Raw genomic sequence first — 15,634 nt, forward strand, 5'->3', positions numbered from 1 at the left:
AACAAAGGTCTTTACAAACTATAACACAATAAGTAACATTTTCATAAGTTTGAGTTGTCATATACATATTTTTCCCCAGCTTAATTTCCCCACAGTACCGGAAACAACACAAACAAACTCAAGGGAATTAACAAAAACAAAATCCACTATATCATTTCCCTTCCAAAACAAAACATTTGAAAGAAGTAAACAAACTAATAGTTGAATCCTTTTAGATTCAGCTGCCTATCATAACAACTTCAGGCAAATGTAACATACGCTTCACAGCAACCATAAAAGCCCAGACACTGCTTTGGGCACCAGAGAATGTCCGGACGCAAGATACTCTGTTCCTCCACCACCAGTAATAACATTATGGGCATTAAGTGAAGCTGCAAGAAGGCAGAGGCAAATACTGCGATGGAGGCCTTGAAGCACGAGGGAACCTCTCCTGTCTAACACTCTGGGCTTGGCTGTCGGCAATCTGGTTTTGTGATTTTCACTTTGAGGGTGGCGGTCACAGGTGTCTGGGCGTGGGGAAACGAGGGGACCCCACGACCACCTCCACCTCCTGCCACCGCGGCGGAATGCATCCCCGCCAGCCTGCAACACAACCTGTGACGTGGATCTGCGGAGCTCCGAATAAACCCCCAAATTCCCTCAGCCTCGGCACGATAAAACGCACACTGGATTGACCCCTGCCCAGCCCCGCTCCCTCCCCCGCCGCCCCCCGCCTCGGCGAGGCTCCCCAGGCCACGTGCCGACACTACGAGCCGCGGCCGCCTCATGCGAAGGCGGCGGGCCCCGCCACCCCAGGCGCTGCGTGCCGTGCCGCGCCGCCCCGCCCCGTCCCGGCGGCGGCGCCCGGGAGCGGGCCGGGCCACGGCCGGGCGGTGCTTAGGCCAGTCGTCGCCCTGGGCCGTACCGGCCCCCATGCCACCTCCCGGCCAGCTCCGCCGAGCCAGGCCTGCAGCCTCCGGCGCCGGGTCCCCGCTCGCCCCGAGCTCCCCGGGGCTGGTGGAGGAGGCGGGGGCGAGGGCCGGGGCAGAAGCCAGCCAGCCAGCCAGCCAGCCAGCCAGCTCGCCCACCCACCCGCCCGCCGCGCCGCTCTCCCGGGGCTGGCAGGCGCGCTGACTCCCTCCCGCCCATGCCCGGCCCGGCCCGGGCCCCGCCATACCTACGGCGGCCGGAACGCAGCCGCTTAGCAACGGCCGCGGACACGCGCACGTCCCGTCCAGCCGCGCCCGGCGTGCGCGCTCCCGCCCCGCCACGCGACGTGCGCGCCGCCGCCGCCGCTCCTCGGGCCGGAGGGGTCTTCGCTGGCCTCCATATTGGCGGCCGCCGCAGTGCCTGGCGGGCCGTCCCGCCGCGCAGGCGTGGGGCTGCGGTTCCGTCGCGGCCGAAGCGGGGCGGGGGAGAGGGCGAGGAGGGGAGGGGGCGGCCCTGCCAGCAGGCGTTCGCCAGGGGCACCCCTCCCGACCGAAGGCCCCTGCGGGCCGGCCGCCGCCGCCTCCTCCCCCGCCCGTCGCCCCTGGCAACAGGGGAAGCCGCCGCGACGGCGGCGGGGCCTGGCGCGAAGGCCGGGTCCAGGGTCCAAGGCCTGGGCAGCGCCTTGGCTAGGCTGTGGGGTTTGCGGCTGCCCCGTGCCCTGGCGCCATGGCCGCTGAGGTGGTGGTTGTGGGATCCTGTATGACCGATCTGGTCAGGTTAGTACTCGGGGGGGCTCCCGCAGGCCGGCAGGCCCCGGCGCGGAGCCGACTTCCTGCCCTCGCCGGACGGAGGGGCCCCGAGGTCGAGGGAGCGCGGGGCGTCTCGTGCCCGGGGCGGAGCGGAGGCTGCCTGCGCCTCCCAAGGGCAGGCTGGGCCGGGATGCACCCCGACCCCTGCGCCAGGGAAAGCAGGTGTCAGGTCTCTCTCCAGGCCTGGAGAGGAGAAGCGTGGTCGGCGCCGGGTGCGGCGGCGAGGAGCTCTCGGCCCTGGGCGGAGGGCACCGAGGCGAGGAGTTGGCTGCGGCAGGGGCAGGGGGAAGGAGCAGAGCCGCCCGTGGGGGCGGCTGGGCCCGGGTGATGTCAGCCTTGCAAATAGTATTTTGAAAGAAGACTGTGGGAACGGGGAGAAGTTTGAACGTGTTGTCTGCTGGAGCTTTGATCAGCTGTCTTTAACTTTAGGGAGAAGAGAGGCTTGGGTTTGTGTTTTCATCTGTGCTAGGTGGCTCGGCACTAGCCTTGCTAGAAAAGCAGCATTTCATAGTAACCCACATGGGAAATCGTGAACTCTGGTACTCTTTATCAGCAGAGGAGTTTGAAACGATTTTATGAAGGTGAATAAAACTGGTCAACTGTAACATGTTTTCAGTTCAAAGCACTTGTCTCCACTAGAAAAGCAAGAAAGCAAGCTTAATATTGCAAAGAAAACGAAGTTAGCTCCATGAAAAAAGTAGGTTCTAAGTTGACTACTTGCAGACAACATTTTATGTGACACTTTGAAAGAACAGAGAGAAGGCCTTCCTTCATATCCAGATAGGTCAAGAAGAGGAAATAGGAAACCCTCAAAAATTTAGCACCTCTGCACCCCAAAGCTGGTTTTTAAGTTATTAAATCCTTTCTTAAAGGAATGTCTTGATTCCTTTTTATTCATTTTGCTTTTAGAACTAGGTATTCGGGTCTCATTGCCTTTTTTTTTTTTTAATACATTGGTAAGGTTTGGAAACTTCTTTTAAAAATTAAAGTACAGAAGTTCATGAAAACTCTTGGTTCCAGCAGCCCGGGTTTTATAGTGAATACTAAATATCAGAAGAATTCGAGCAAAATTGTGGGAGTTGGCAACGATGCAAATACTAACCTAAACTGGCTGACCTTGTCAGCCCCAGTAAACTTGCAAATCAGTCTTTGATTTGCACTATTTTGAACACATCTGTTTTTAAACTATATATGCAGTCTTGGTTAAAATAGGATTTAAAAGTATATGTATCTGGACTGCATCAGCTTGTCCTGCTGGGAATTCTGCAGTAAAAAAATCAATTACTCAATCAGCAGACAATTATATCAAAGCCTGTGGGTCAAGAAAGTGTAGCATACATGATTAGAAGAATATGCTGAGGAGTAAGTACAGTTTAGGCGTAGAGATGTGTTGTAGAAATGATGAAAACCCTTAAATAATCACAGAACCTGTGTCAGAAAAATTTAATGCTTTACGTAATCTGCAGAACACACCAGCAGCTTTCTAAGAATAGTTGTCTTGTAAGTCAGCGTAAGATCTTGTAGAACTGATCTTGACATTATGTGTGAATGAGCTATCAGATGCTTACGATGTTACATTGAAATATAAAACACGGTTCTCTAACCTGAAGACATTCCTTTTCCTGACTTTCTAAAACATGGGGAAAAAAATCATCCAAAAATCATTTACCAGTTTAAGCACTGCTGACAGCCACAGCTTTGGGCTTTTTCTTGACACTTAAACAAGCAAACAAAAAAGAAAACTCCCATTTTTTTGGTTGCATTTGATATGATAGAAATACAGTCATTTATCTGAAGCCATATTAACTGTAACCAGAGATTAAACCATGGGTTGTAGCCATAGATGCTGTTAGACTGAGATTAAGTGAATTGTTGAAGAAAAGCCATTTCACTTTTAATTTAACTGAGAGGGTTTCTTAAATTGTACAAATGCTATCACAAGAATGTATCATCTGACTCATCATTACTAGCCTCTGCTTTAAGGAGCAGTGAAGGGGTTTTTATTAGTGATAAGCTAATTTGCTTCAACTGAAGAAGAAGGGACAGCCTCATTCTTTCTGCTACTAGCACAGGACTTCAGGCACTTAATAAGAAAAAAAGTCTGTTTAAATTTAGCTGACAACAGCTCAATCTGACTGAAATCTCCATGTAGTACCCATGTAGACATAGTTTAAATATATATCCTGTGTTACAAAAATCCTAGTAAATTACTGTAAAGTACTAAACTGTAGGCTGGGATGTGCCTAGGTGGAGAGCAAAGCTATGAAATAAGGAACAATAAGCAAGCTTTATTAAATGCGGTAAAAACTGCCAAGTTAGGATTAGGATTGATGCCAGGAGGATATCTCTTGACTGTCTTTATATCTGGCATTTAGAGGGGGCTGTATATTCTAGGTTTAAAGCTAGTGTTCATTTCAGCTGGGATGAAAGAGCATCAGGGTTTCGTGAGTTTGTCATTTATACTGATGTTTCAGTTTGTAAAAGGCATGGACAGCAGTGATGATGTTAAATGCCTGTCTGTCACCCATTTGGAGTAGACTGAATAAACTAAATTAGGAGTGAGAGTCACGCAAAGGAGGTCACACACATTTTTGGACACATTGTGTTTGATAGGCATATTCACCACTCAACACTAAAGCCTATCTTTCCTAGAAGATAATCATATTGATTGAGACTCTGCCAGAGCTAGACAATGCTATGTTATAACTCAAACTGATAACATACTATGTTGGCCCTTTAAAATACGTCTGGAAAGCTAGAAGCTCAGTGACAGACATTAAATGGTAAACATTCCCAGGTCTGTAGAGGCAAGGTACCAAAAATCAGAAAGATAAGCTTCAAGCTAGTATTAGACATACGGTAGCCAGATTCACCACTAAAAAAAAGTTAGCATGTAATGTTTTTACTCAATACAGTAAACTAATGATTTAAAGAAGCATAACTTCTGTGTGAAATGGAAATGTACAGTTTGAAATTTGCTTTGTCTTACATAATGACTGAGATGGAAAAGGATGGGGACCTTCTGTTGAAGACAGTATTCAGATGTAATTTGGGGAAATAATCAAATTCAGAAGAAAGGGTAGTGTGCCTTAAAATTCTTCTAAAGGGAAGGGGCCCAGTGGTTTGCTTTTAAAACACTTGTTCTCATTGGAAATTCTTTTCTCATTGTCCTGTAGCACTGCAGTGGCAGAATGTGGGTTTTCTAAAGTGAATTTAGTATAATCAAAACAACCTCACGTACATACATGCAGTAAACCACACTCTTTTGGCTTAATAGGACCAGGAAAAAAACATATTTGTGGTCACAGTCACAATCAACATTTCATTGGCAATAGCAGGCAATAGTAGTAGAAAACAAAACCAGCATTATTCTATATGATCTAGATATCAAACCAGACGGGAACCATCCATAGTATTATTTAAATAGTTTCTGTTCTGACTCATATTTGCAGACTGGTCGTGGCATTGGCATTTTAATTCATATTAAATCAGGACAAGACTAAACATATAAACCAATGAGAGTCAGACACACTAAAACAATTAGAATAAACAGGAGAAACTTTGGCATGGCAACTGAAAACAGCAGAAGCAAAGAACAAAATGTAAGATGGAAAAACAGTCTTTGGATAGTCACAACAGCAACAGTTTTTCACTTTAACTCAAGAGAATGAGGCCACAGTCCAAATACTGGAAAACTGTGTTTGTTAGGATGTTCAAAATTTGAAGTCTTGGTTTTCTGTGGACCTCTTTTCTTCCCTCAGGTTGCTTCATTCCCTGTAGGGAGTAGAACTAGAAGTTCTGCTTCCAGTCCCTTGTTTTAACAACCATCGTTAATAATTATTACAAATACTAAACTGATTGATTGAAAGCATTCAGCAAGAGAAGAAAGACATGGCAGAGTAAGCATTGAGCTACAAAGTAGTATGTTGCTAGACTGGAGTGGACAGTGGTGACAAATGCACATCCAAAATAAACATCTCAGAGTAGCCTGATGGACGCATCGAATCATCTTTGCTAACTGAGCACAATCTCTGCTTGTGCAAAATGGCAAAGGCATCTATCTCCATTAGTGACATTCTGCATCTTCCTCTTGAGACTCTAGTGGTGGTTATTGTGACCTGAAGTGCTGAAGTAAATGGCTCATTGGAAATGTCCATGATCCAAAGCTATGTCTGTACTTTCTTTGTTAAAGTGCAATATTTGGGACAATAATTTCAGGCTTTTTTTGTGGGAATAGGGAAAGTAATTTTCTTATGTTTGAGCGAGCAGAGAAAGTCTCACATATGACTTCATTTTCTTCTTTGCTTTGTTTCCAGGTCTTTCACGTGTGTATTTCCACCATTTCTCATGCATGCACAGTCACCAAGTTTTAATGTTTTTTCTTGCTTTAATGTTTTTTTTCTGCTCTTCAGCTTCTCCTAGCAGCAAAGTGTTCTAGAATCCTTCAAATCTATTTCATTTGTGTTTTTGTTTTTATCTGTAATGCTTCCCCTGCAGCAGCCACTCCTCGTTCTAGTCAATCTGCCATTGCCAGCAGCATGGGAAAGCACAACTGTGAAGGAATACAAGCTTAGTCCAGTTGAGGAAATTAATCTTTTGGATCCAGAGAAAGGCATCAAGGCATGAGAGAATGTGTCATCTGTGAATTGTTTAGTTTATGTAATAGTGAAAAATCTGGGCTTGATTTCAGAGTGTGTACTATTTCCTTGTCTTCTTTGACCTAGAAAAGTTTGGGTGCATAGTAAATGCAAGATGCGCAGACTCAGTGTTTTGTTGCTCTACCCTCATTTTAGAGGACCTAGATGTGGTTTAGAGAAACACCCCTTTGCCTTCTCTCGCCTGGCAGAAAGCAAGCTGGGTCTTGGGGGCCCAAAAAGAAAAACTGGATAAAAATCCAGTTAATGAAATCCTCAGTAATGGAATTCAGTAAGAAAATTGTGTTCTGTTCACGTACAGCTTTTGAGTATCTGTAGTGACCCAGACACTGCTCATCTGATGTGGGGCCTGATCCAAGCTCATTCATGTCAGGAGAAGCCTTTCACTGCTGTAAACTGTCATTAAACTGTCATCCTCCCTCAAAATCTGAGTGATCCATTTATTTTAGGATGAGACACAGTTTAATGTTTTAGTGTGTTAAAAGTATTTGGTGTTATACTCCAGACCTGAAAAGCTTTCAACAAAGTTCCTCTAACAAAAAATGACAAAATAGTGAAGGGGGAAAAAGGAGGGAAAATGTCTGGTTGTGTGTTTCTTAAATTAGCACAAAATAACTAGGGCAAAGCCACCAATGACTTTTTTTAACCCATTACAAGAGCTGCATTTGCAATGGAGGTTATGAACCCCAAGCGAGAGTCAGTGCATTATCGATCGTAGCTGGCACTTTCTGAAAGAAACTGTTGTTCGTGCAACAGAGGATGCTGTGGGTCCTCTCTAAGAAGGACTGGTGGTGCTACAACACCTGCTCAACACCTGTCTTTGGCTCTTACCCATGAAAATTTTTTTTTGCCCTTCCCAAATGGAAATGTGGACGTCTTAAAAGTCTTAGGAAATATAAATGTGAAACTGGTCACACAATGTCTTTTAACTTAAGTACAACAAAAGTGTTGCTTTCTGGATTCTATTTCATTGAAACCTCCCTGCCCTTTCACTTGGTGTCTTCATTTTGTGTCCTAAGCTACTGTACTGTAATTAGGTGCTGTCTTTCCTTCCAGAAGCAATTCCATTTCAGCAATAACTAATATGACTCTTGTTTTTTAGACTTCTTTATCTAGTTCAGTTTTAGTAGTATGTATTCAGTAGTGCTTTTGACCTAAAGAATAGCCCTTGTGGTACTACAGTCAGGCCTGTACTACATGAATGCCATAGCTGAAGTAATTTCTTTGGCTTCCCAGTAAACAAGAGGTAGCACTACCTGTCCTACTATGCATTTGGAAAACATTTTGGAGTTGGAGGAGGTGAAGAGGGGAAGTTTGCTTTGCAAAAAGATAGGAAAAAGGTAAAGAGAAGCTGGAGGAAGGTCTTAAAAAGGACAAAAATGATAGGGAAGACGTAAGGTTTTACTGCAGAAAGTGTGAAGAGTCTATGGAGCTGAGTTTGAGATAAAAGGCAGGGAAACTACTATCCTAACAGTGACAGCTATCCAGTGGCCCCCTGTTTTTCTGCTTCTTTTTCTGCCAGCTCTGGTTGCCTGTTTGCTTTTTGCACTTTTCTCCCATGGCTGCATGGCAAGGTTCAGGCAAAAGCTGTGGTTTAGCCTGCTGTCTTCTCCCAGCACCAGCATTTTGGAAGATATGGCACCCATTAAGTCCTCTGTTACCTCCTCCTTCCCATGAATGACTTCCCAGAAGCTGTCTGCTTCTGTTCTTACCAGCTGCAGTGTCTGGTCTGTTTAAGTTTGTAAATTGCTTTGAGATCCTTCAAGATGAAAGGTTCTACTTAAGTGAGATCATTATCACCTTCTACATTTCTCCACTCCCAGTTCGTGGCTCAAGCTTCTTGTCTCATCTCAGTTTGGGGTCCTGCACAGTACTCAACATCCCCAGCTCACAGCAACACAAAGCTTACACACAAATTTCAACTTCCAGTCCTTGAGTTGTTTGACGCCTCTCAGAGTACTTCAGAGCTGAAGGTTAAATATATGTATTTTCCTGAGCCAATGCCAAAATACTTAGCACTTGCTGCACTGAGATGGTACTTCTGCATTTGCGTCTGACTTCATGTTATTTTGTGTGCTTCAAGAGGCTGTATAGTTCTCTTCCTCCCACTTCTGAAGTACTTACTCATTCTAGGAAGCATTCCAGCTACAATGTTTTCTGTGATCCTACACTATATTCTTATAGCTATACTTTGTTCATGTTCTTGTGGTTAAACTGTAAGCCTGTCAGGGCAGGGATTTCACTCGTGTCTGGTGTAGTGAATTTATGGAGTGGAACCCAGACAGGAGTTCAGAGCACTGTCTCTGTTCAAAGACTCATAGGCAGTAATACAGTGTTTGGACAGGAGAACCCGTTTTCTGTTCAGCTGCATGTCTAGCTGTTGTCTTCATCTTCCATATTTTAACTGATAGTAAGAGACTTTTTTCACTGTATAGTATCTCTGTGTCTTTATTTCCGATGTCATTCACATTCCAGTGAAATTTCCCTCTTTCATACAAAAGTGAGGTCACCTTAAACCTGTGTTTATGATATTGCAGTCATTTCCATGGCAGTAGACTATGATATCATCAGTGGAGGATTATGCCTTTCCTATGTGTGTTAGCAATTAAAAATTATGGTTTGTGAGATAAAACTAGTGTTTACCAAGCTTTTAGGTTTAGTCCATATGAGGCAGGGAAACTATTGCTTAATTCTCTAGAGAGTTCACTTGGGTAATGGAATAAATGAATCCAGAAACATTGTGAACCTAGCAGGTGATAAGTTTTTGGGGGTATATTTCCTAATGGGAGAGAAAATCAGCTACTCCATCTTGTGTTCTCTTGCCTGGCAAAGAAGACTTGTCTGAAACACCATGGTACTCATTGTTTTGTTATTCAGAGATACTTAAATGCTTGACTTAAAGTATCACAATTTTCTAGGCTCATTAGACTGGCATTTTCCCCTTTGGAGGTCAGTAAGCTATTATACACTACCCACAAAAGTAAAACAACCTGGTTATCAGTCTTTTCATCTTTTTAATGGGTGCCCTATTTGCCAGCTACCAGTAGCTGAATCTCTTTGTTGAACCTTCCTAAGTATGTACATGCTTTTCTCCTGGGTTGGTGACAGCAGAGGCCAGTTTCAACACTGTGGCAGCAAAAGAAAATTCATTCGTTTAAAATGTAGTGTCCAGTGATAAAACATTTGCTAATGCTCCAAGAAAAAAATGGTGGATTCACAACATAATTTATTTCATCCCTTCAAATACTTAAGAATTTTTAAGCCAATGAAGTAGAGTTTTCTAAATAAGAGTGAAGAGAAAGGGAAAAGAGATTAGATAAAAGTTTACAGAGAAAGAACATCGTCAGTCTAGGTATTGCAACACAAGACAAAATTTCTAGCCATTTTTTGGTAATGTAGTTTTAATTACAGAAATACACTACACCTGTGCACATTTCAGGCTGTCTGTTTTCCCACATAACAGAAATGAACTCTCATAAAATATCTGTTTAAATAATGTAGGTCAGAACATTAGGAAAAAATCTCAAAATGGTGTGCCCTAATTACATACAAGACTTGCATGTGTCCAGTTTCACAGAAAGTCTAGGATGTGAAAAGGTTCTGCCTGAAATTATTACCATGTTAGTAACTACAGTAGAAAGAAATTGCTTTTCCCATTGACATTCATGGAAATGGAACAAAAGCCAGACAGAATTATTGTATGTAGTTTTTGGAGGCTGAGATTACTAATGCCATAATAGACCTGACCCATATTTACTGAGCGTAAAGTCAGGTGATGTTACAGCAACCTCCCAAGTGTGCAGCTTCCCTATCATTCTGCATTCCTGCTGAACCTTCATCTGTCTCTGGTAAACCCAGAGTGACACTTCTGTTTGAAGAAAATGAAGGGTCAGGAAATAACAACATTATGATCAGGGAAGAGGCTGTTCGGATAAAAGCTTGTTTACTAATTGTCCAATATCAACATCAGGAGTAAGGAGTTTGTGTTCATTTCCGCTACAGAAAGATGTTTTATGACCATGGCTTCACTTTATAACATCCCTCTTTATAGATAGCACAACTGTTGCCTTTTGCTTTCTGTAGGGTTCTTAGACATCTGTGCAGTTCCAAGTAAATAGCATGCAAAACAGTGATACACTGGGCATTTGCATTGTCAGTACTTAGGGTAGTCCTTGGGCTTCTGCTGTATCCCAGTGATACAGACTGAATATTATGTTGTGTTATGAATGTACCTATAATTTCTTGCTCCAATGAATACTCTTTTACTATGTAACTCCCACAGTTTTTTATTGTTTTGGTTATTGTCCCTGCTATTATTGGAAATTCTTTTTGACTTTAAAATAAAACATATCTTGCCTTTTCAGTCTGGAGGTGTTTTCCAGACAAGATTCACTACAGTCAAAAGGGGAAACTAAAGGAACTCCTTTGAAAATATTTGTCACAATGAACAGCTGTTAGGCACTATATTTTAACACCCAACACTGAGACTATTGTATTTTCTCACCCTTTATGAGCCACAGAATGATATGATTAATAGTTCTGTTCTGTTGTTAATGAATGACTTGCTATCTGTACTGTTAATGGAAATAAACATTTTCCTAGATGCATTTCTAGACATAAATATCTTCGGGTGAATTTTAGTACTCCTGACAGTAAAGAGCTGCTGGCACAAATCAAAAGCTGCAATAAAAATCATACAGAGTCGATGGTAACAAATTTGTGTAAAAATACTCTGGGCAGGCGTATATGTGATATTGCCTCTAGGAGCTGTCTGAGCTGTTTTTTCCATAGGACTTTACCAGTAAGGTTTTTTTTGCTTGTTTTATATGGCTCCAGTTGTTAGCCTCTATATCAAGTTGCAGTAAGTTATTTGATGCTGATATCCCTGCTTTCTTCCAAGCCTAGTATCATATACTTTGAGCCTGAAGAAAATACAAAATTTTTCACTAGTATGTTGCCTAAGTAGGTGCAGCTTTATAGAACACGTTGATCTTTGTGACAACTAATTATAGAATAAGAAGCTGGTAATGTTCCCGAGTATATCAATTGTGTGCTCTCTTCTGGGTTTTATTATTTCTTCTTTCCCTTTCTGACTTTAGTCCATTTTTTTCTCCTTTTTTCCTGTACTAGATCAATAGCATGTCATCCGTGAGCCATCTATGATTTCCCCTTTTTTGCCTCCAGCTCTTCTTGTTGTCTTTCGACATCATGTTCTTACAGTGTACTTCTTTTCTGTATTGCTCTCTTCCTGCCTCTCATCTTTCAAAAAATAACTTTTGCTTCCAAAGAATCATAATTCCCTTTCACTAATTTATTCCATCCATCACTTGCTATACTTCCTATCCTCTCTCAGATCCCTGTTTATACAAAATGCATAAACCTTGACAGTATAAGCAGCAGCAAGAAAAAAACCATGTTGGTCAGAGCTGAAAATAAAGGATGGGAAGGAATAGGAAAGACAGATCCAAGTTCAGTACTTGTGTGGAAAGACAGGCATTTTCCATGTTCTCAGCTGTAATGAGAGTGAATATGCCTTCCTTCTTCTAATTGTCTGATCCTACTATTCATTGGGAATATCCTAAATTATATTAATATTGCTCAATCTTTTTTTTTATTATTAATATCCTTTTCTTTTTTTTTTCCCCCCAGAAAGAACAAAGTAAAAAAATGACCTGTTGGGAAAAAACAGTTGGTTTTGCTGGACCTCATAGTACTCCATATAGAGGCAGCAAAAATGAGCAGAATTTTCTTCAGTTTTCATTCCCTGTTACTCATGAAATTCTGGGCACTAATGGAGACACAGGAGTTGTCCATTGGCAGGCATCACAAGCCAGGGTTACACAGAATTAGGCCTTCCTGATTTTTAGAGATCTGACTTTCCCAAGAGAGCTTAAATGGTGAAAATGGTAAAGGTACTTATCTAGAGGAAATTCCTACATGCCACAAGAGAGTTAACCTTGTCCAGCAAATCCCAGCCCCTCCCTCCCCCCCATTCTCATCTTTGCCCTGCAAACCTTAAAGTTATTGTAATCCAGGATTTTAGTAGATACCTTTATAATTAGATTGAACTTCAGATAAAGTTTTTTTTTTAATCAGTGAATCAAGGGTAATAGAGTTTCAAAGTAAAAACTTGTCTAGTGAAGGCACCGTGAATTTAGCCCTGAAGTGGTCAGGCAGTTGGACTGGATGGTGCTTGTAGGTCCCTTCCAACTGAGCTAGTCTAGTCTAGTCTTGTCTATTCTATTCTCATATTAAGTTTAAATATATTGATTACCTTTATTATCTACAATATATTGAGTAAGTATATGTAAACTAAGTATTGTTTTGGTTATACTTTTCATTTGTGACCCATATGGATTCTGTAGGAAGCACTGTACTTACAAACTTGATGAAAAATATCATACTTGCCAAAATTATTGTCCTGGGTATGTGTCCTGGTTTCAGCTGGGATAGAGTCAATTGTCTTCCTAGTAGCTGGTACAGTGCTATGTTTTGAGTTCAGTATGCAAAGAATGTTGATAACACTGATGTTTTCAGTTGTTGCTAAGTAGCGTTTTAAAGTCAAGGATTTTTCAGCTTCCCATGCCCAGCCAGCGAGAAAGCTGGAGGGGCACAAGAAGTTGGCACAGGACACAGCCAGGGCAACTGACCCAAAGTGGCCAACAGTGTATTCCGTACCATGTGACATCACATCTAGTATAGAAACTGGTGGGAGTGGGGGCGGGGGATCGCCGCTCGGGGACTAACTGGGTGTCGATCGGCAGGTGGTGAGCAATTGCACTGTGCATCATTTGTACATTCCAATCCTTTTATTATTGCTGTTGTCATTTTATTAGTGTTATCATTATCATTATTAGTTTCTTCTTTTCTGTTCTATTAAACTGTTCTTATCTCAACCCACAAGTTTTACTTTTTTTCCCGATTTTCTCCCCCATCCTATTAGGTGAGGGGGGAGTGAGTGAGCGGCTGCGTGGTGCTTAGTTGCTGGCTGGGGTTAAACCATAACAGTAGGAGTTTTTAGAGCAACATCATATTGAAGAAAACTATTAGTATTTGGACTGCACTGTACTTCATTGTGATGCCTATATAGTGAGAACACATCTATGACGTTGTTCTTAATATTGTAGTTTATAAAGCACAATATGCTTGTATGCAAAATCCCAATACTTAATAGTGTGTGTTTGGGGGGGCCCTTTTTTATTTTTTAAATAAAAAGACTGGAAAAGAATGACAACAAGATTTGTAGGGGGGTCAGTAGGTGCTTTATTTTCTGTATGATAGTAAAGCAGAAGCACAGATTACTTTGTTGATTTACCAGTGTATAAAAGACATGATGACAAGAACAAGGACCCAGTGGCCTATCCACTCAACCATATTATTTCCACTTTGTTCATTGTTGTCTGATAAATTCTTTCTTTTAGAGGTAGAGAAAAGATTAATGTTCACATATGTCTTGTTCTTCTTAATCTGTCCTTGGGCATGTAAAGATCACTCTTTGCTTGGGTGGCAAAGGTTGTTTTGTTTTGTGATGGTTTTTCTCCTTTAGCCCTGGTACTTCATCATGATATAATGTTCTCTTTGGCATAGGAACCATAGGCAGCCTTCTTCAGCCCTGGGTAAGCACAGCATGTTTCAGAGACAGTCTATTCTAACATCACCATCAGATTGCCTTGAAAATAATTATGTAACTGCAATTCCAAAAATAATGCAATTGAGAGACATCAGTGAAGAACAACGTGGGAGGCAAATAAAGTTAGAGAGTAGCAATTTTGAAAATTTCCACAATCTTTCTTAAATACAAAACAGATGTTTGGTAAGAATGATGGAATGTTTGCTGAGACTTAGATATCTGAAGATAGATTCATGTTTGTTTGGGGTTTTTTAATCTCTTTAGAGCTTCAAGTTCAGAATTAAACATTCCACAGATTATGAATTTGTCAATGTTGTGCCCACTTTTTTCCAAAATTTAACTGCTAGCAATGTGAGGAGAAGTTACAGGTTTGTTGTTCCATGAGAAAGCTTTTTACTTTTGGCAATTAGTCTAATAAATAATTTCTTAGTGTTGAAGGTTTCATACTCCTAATGTAATTTAGGAATTTTGATCTTATGCTGATACCGTCATTTCACTGAAGTGCAGTACAGTGCGCTACCATAAATGCTTCAAGACATTGATCTGGATGCCACCTTATTTGTTTCATCTTTTAATATCTAAGACAGTAAAATTTGCTTCTGCGCAAAGGGTCCACAGAAATGTTCATTGAAGTTCTTGAAGAGTTATGGACGTCTGTTCTCATTCTACATGTTATGAATTTCAGTCTTTTTAAATTGAGGTTGTGATTGCATGTATAAGAAGATACCACTCTTGTGGCCCTCCTACCTGTAGTTGCAGCCATTAATTTAATTTTCTCGCTTGCTAGAGATTTTCACCAGTTGTTTCAGTTCAGCTGTTTACCCATTCAGTAATGAGTTCTACAAAACAGTTTGTCTTTAAAAAAAGAAAAAAATATATATATGTGTTTCATAGAATACATATTTTCTCTGATGGCAAAACTGATTGGAAAGATTCCTGCTGCTCTGCACCAATTCATCATTCACTTGTTTGTGTTGTGGTGACAAACTGTATATCATGTAAAATCAAACAGGTTTAAAAAATACTCTGAATGGATGATGGGGTAATCTCTGCCACTGTGCTTCAGCACTGTCCTGCAAAGGGACTGCTCTTTAAGTATCAATTATTTTGCCTGGTACCAGTTTGAGTAATGTTTCTACACTGTTCATTACTGTGGGCTAGGGAGAGAACCCAGACCATCAAACATTCAAGCAATAACCAATTGTTTGAATTGTCTGAAAAGTTAATTTTTTTAAAGGAAAACTTGCCACTTTAAGGGACATAGGAGGAAGAGAAAAAAAAGATTTTCTATGATTTCTAATTGTCTCTTAACAATTTTTTCAGTCATTAAAGATCTGAAATGAGACTAAGAACCTAGAACTGGATAGCCCCATATTTAAACCACACTGTAGTTAACTAAATTCCCGAGATAGTCTCTTTATAAATCCTGAACGTTTTCTGCCTTCCAAGAAGATGTTTTAGTGGATTATGAAAAGGGAAGAAAGCATAAATTAGTCAAGTACATCAGATTTTGAAAAGAATTGTGGTCTTTTTGTCTCCATGTTATGGATACTTTCCCATAGCACATGTTCAAATCTTTAAAAATTAGGCTAGACAAAAGAGACCAAGGCTAAACCAAAATGTCAAGCCAG

The 15,634-nt window shown here is 41.7% G+C and overlaps 2 protein-coding genes across 6 annotated transcripts in view; one reads left to right on the plus strand and one right to left on the minus strand.

The window, feature by feature from the left end:
- The window catches only part of BABAM2 (BRISC and BRCA1 A complex member 2), a 180,604-nt gene extending 179,295 nt beyond the window's left edge, over nt 1-1,309 (minus strand). The window contains exon 1 of one of the 2 annotated variants that reach the window (XM_075042888.1): nt 1,157-1,309. The gene's annotated coding sequence lies outside the window, so the exon portion shown is untranslated. Of the gene's footprint in view, nt 1-1,071; nt 1,105-1,156 lie in introns of those variants that run through there. The other variant, XM_075042885.1, reaches the window with a different exon arrangement.
- A 201-nt stretch (nt 1,310-1,510) lies between these two features.
- RBKS (ribokinase) overlaps nt 1,511-15,634 on the plus strand; it is a 70,147-nt gene continuing 56,023 nt past the window's right edge. For 3 of the 4 annotated variants that reach the window (XM_075042889.1, XM_075042890.1, XM_075042892.1), the window contains exon 1: nt 1,511-1,685. In XM_075042889.1, the coding sequence (XP_074898990.1) occupies nt 1,636-1,685 (50 nt within the window). In that variant the 5' untranslated portion in view covers nt 1,511-1,635. The remainder of the gene's footprint in view (nt 1,686-15,634) is intronic. The other variant, XM_075042891.1, reaches the window with a different exon arrangement.

The sequence above is a fragment of the Buteo buteo genome, chromosome 12, assembly GCF_964188355.1.
Source record: "Buteo buteo chromosome 12, bButBut1.hap1.1, whole genome shotgun sequence".
Classification (NCBI taxonomy): domain Eukaryota; kingdom Metazoa; phylum Chordata; class Aves; order Accipitriformes; family Accipitridae; genus Buteo; species Buteo buteo.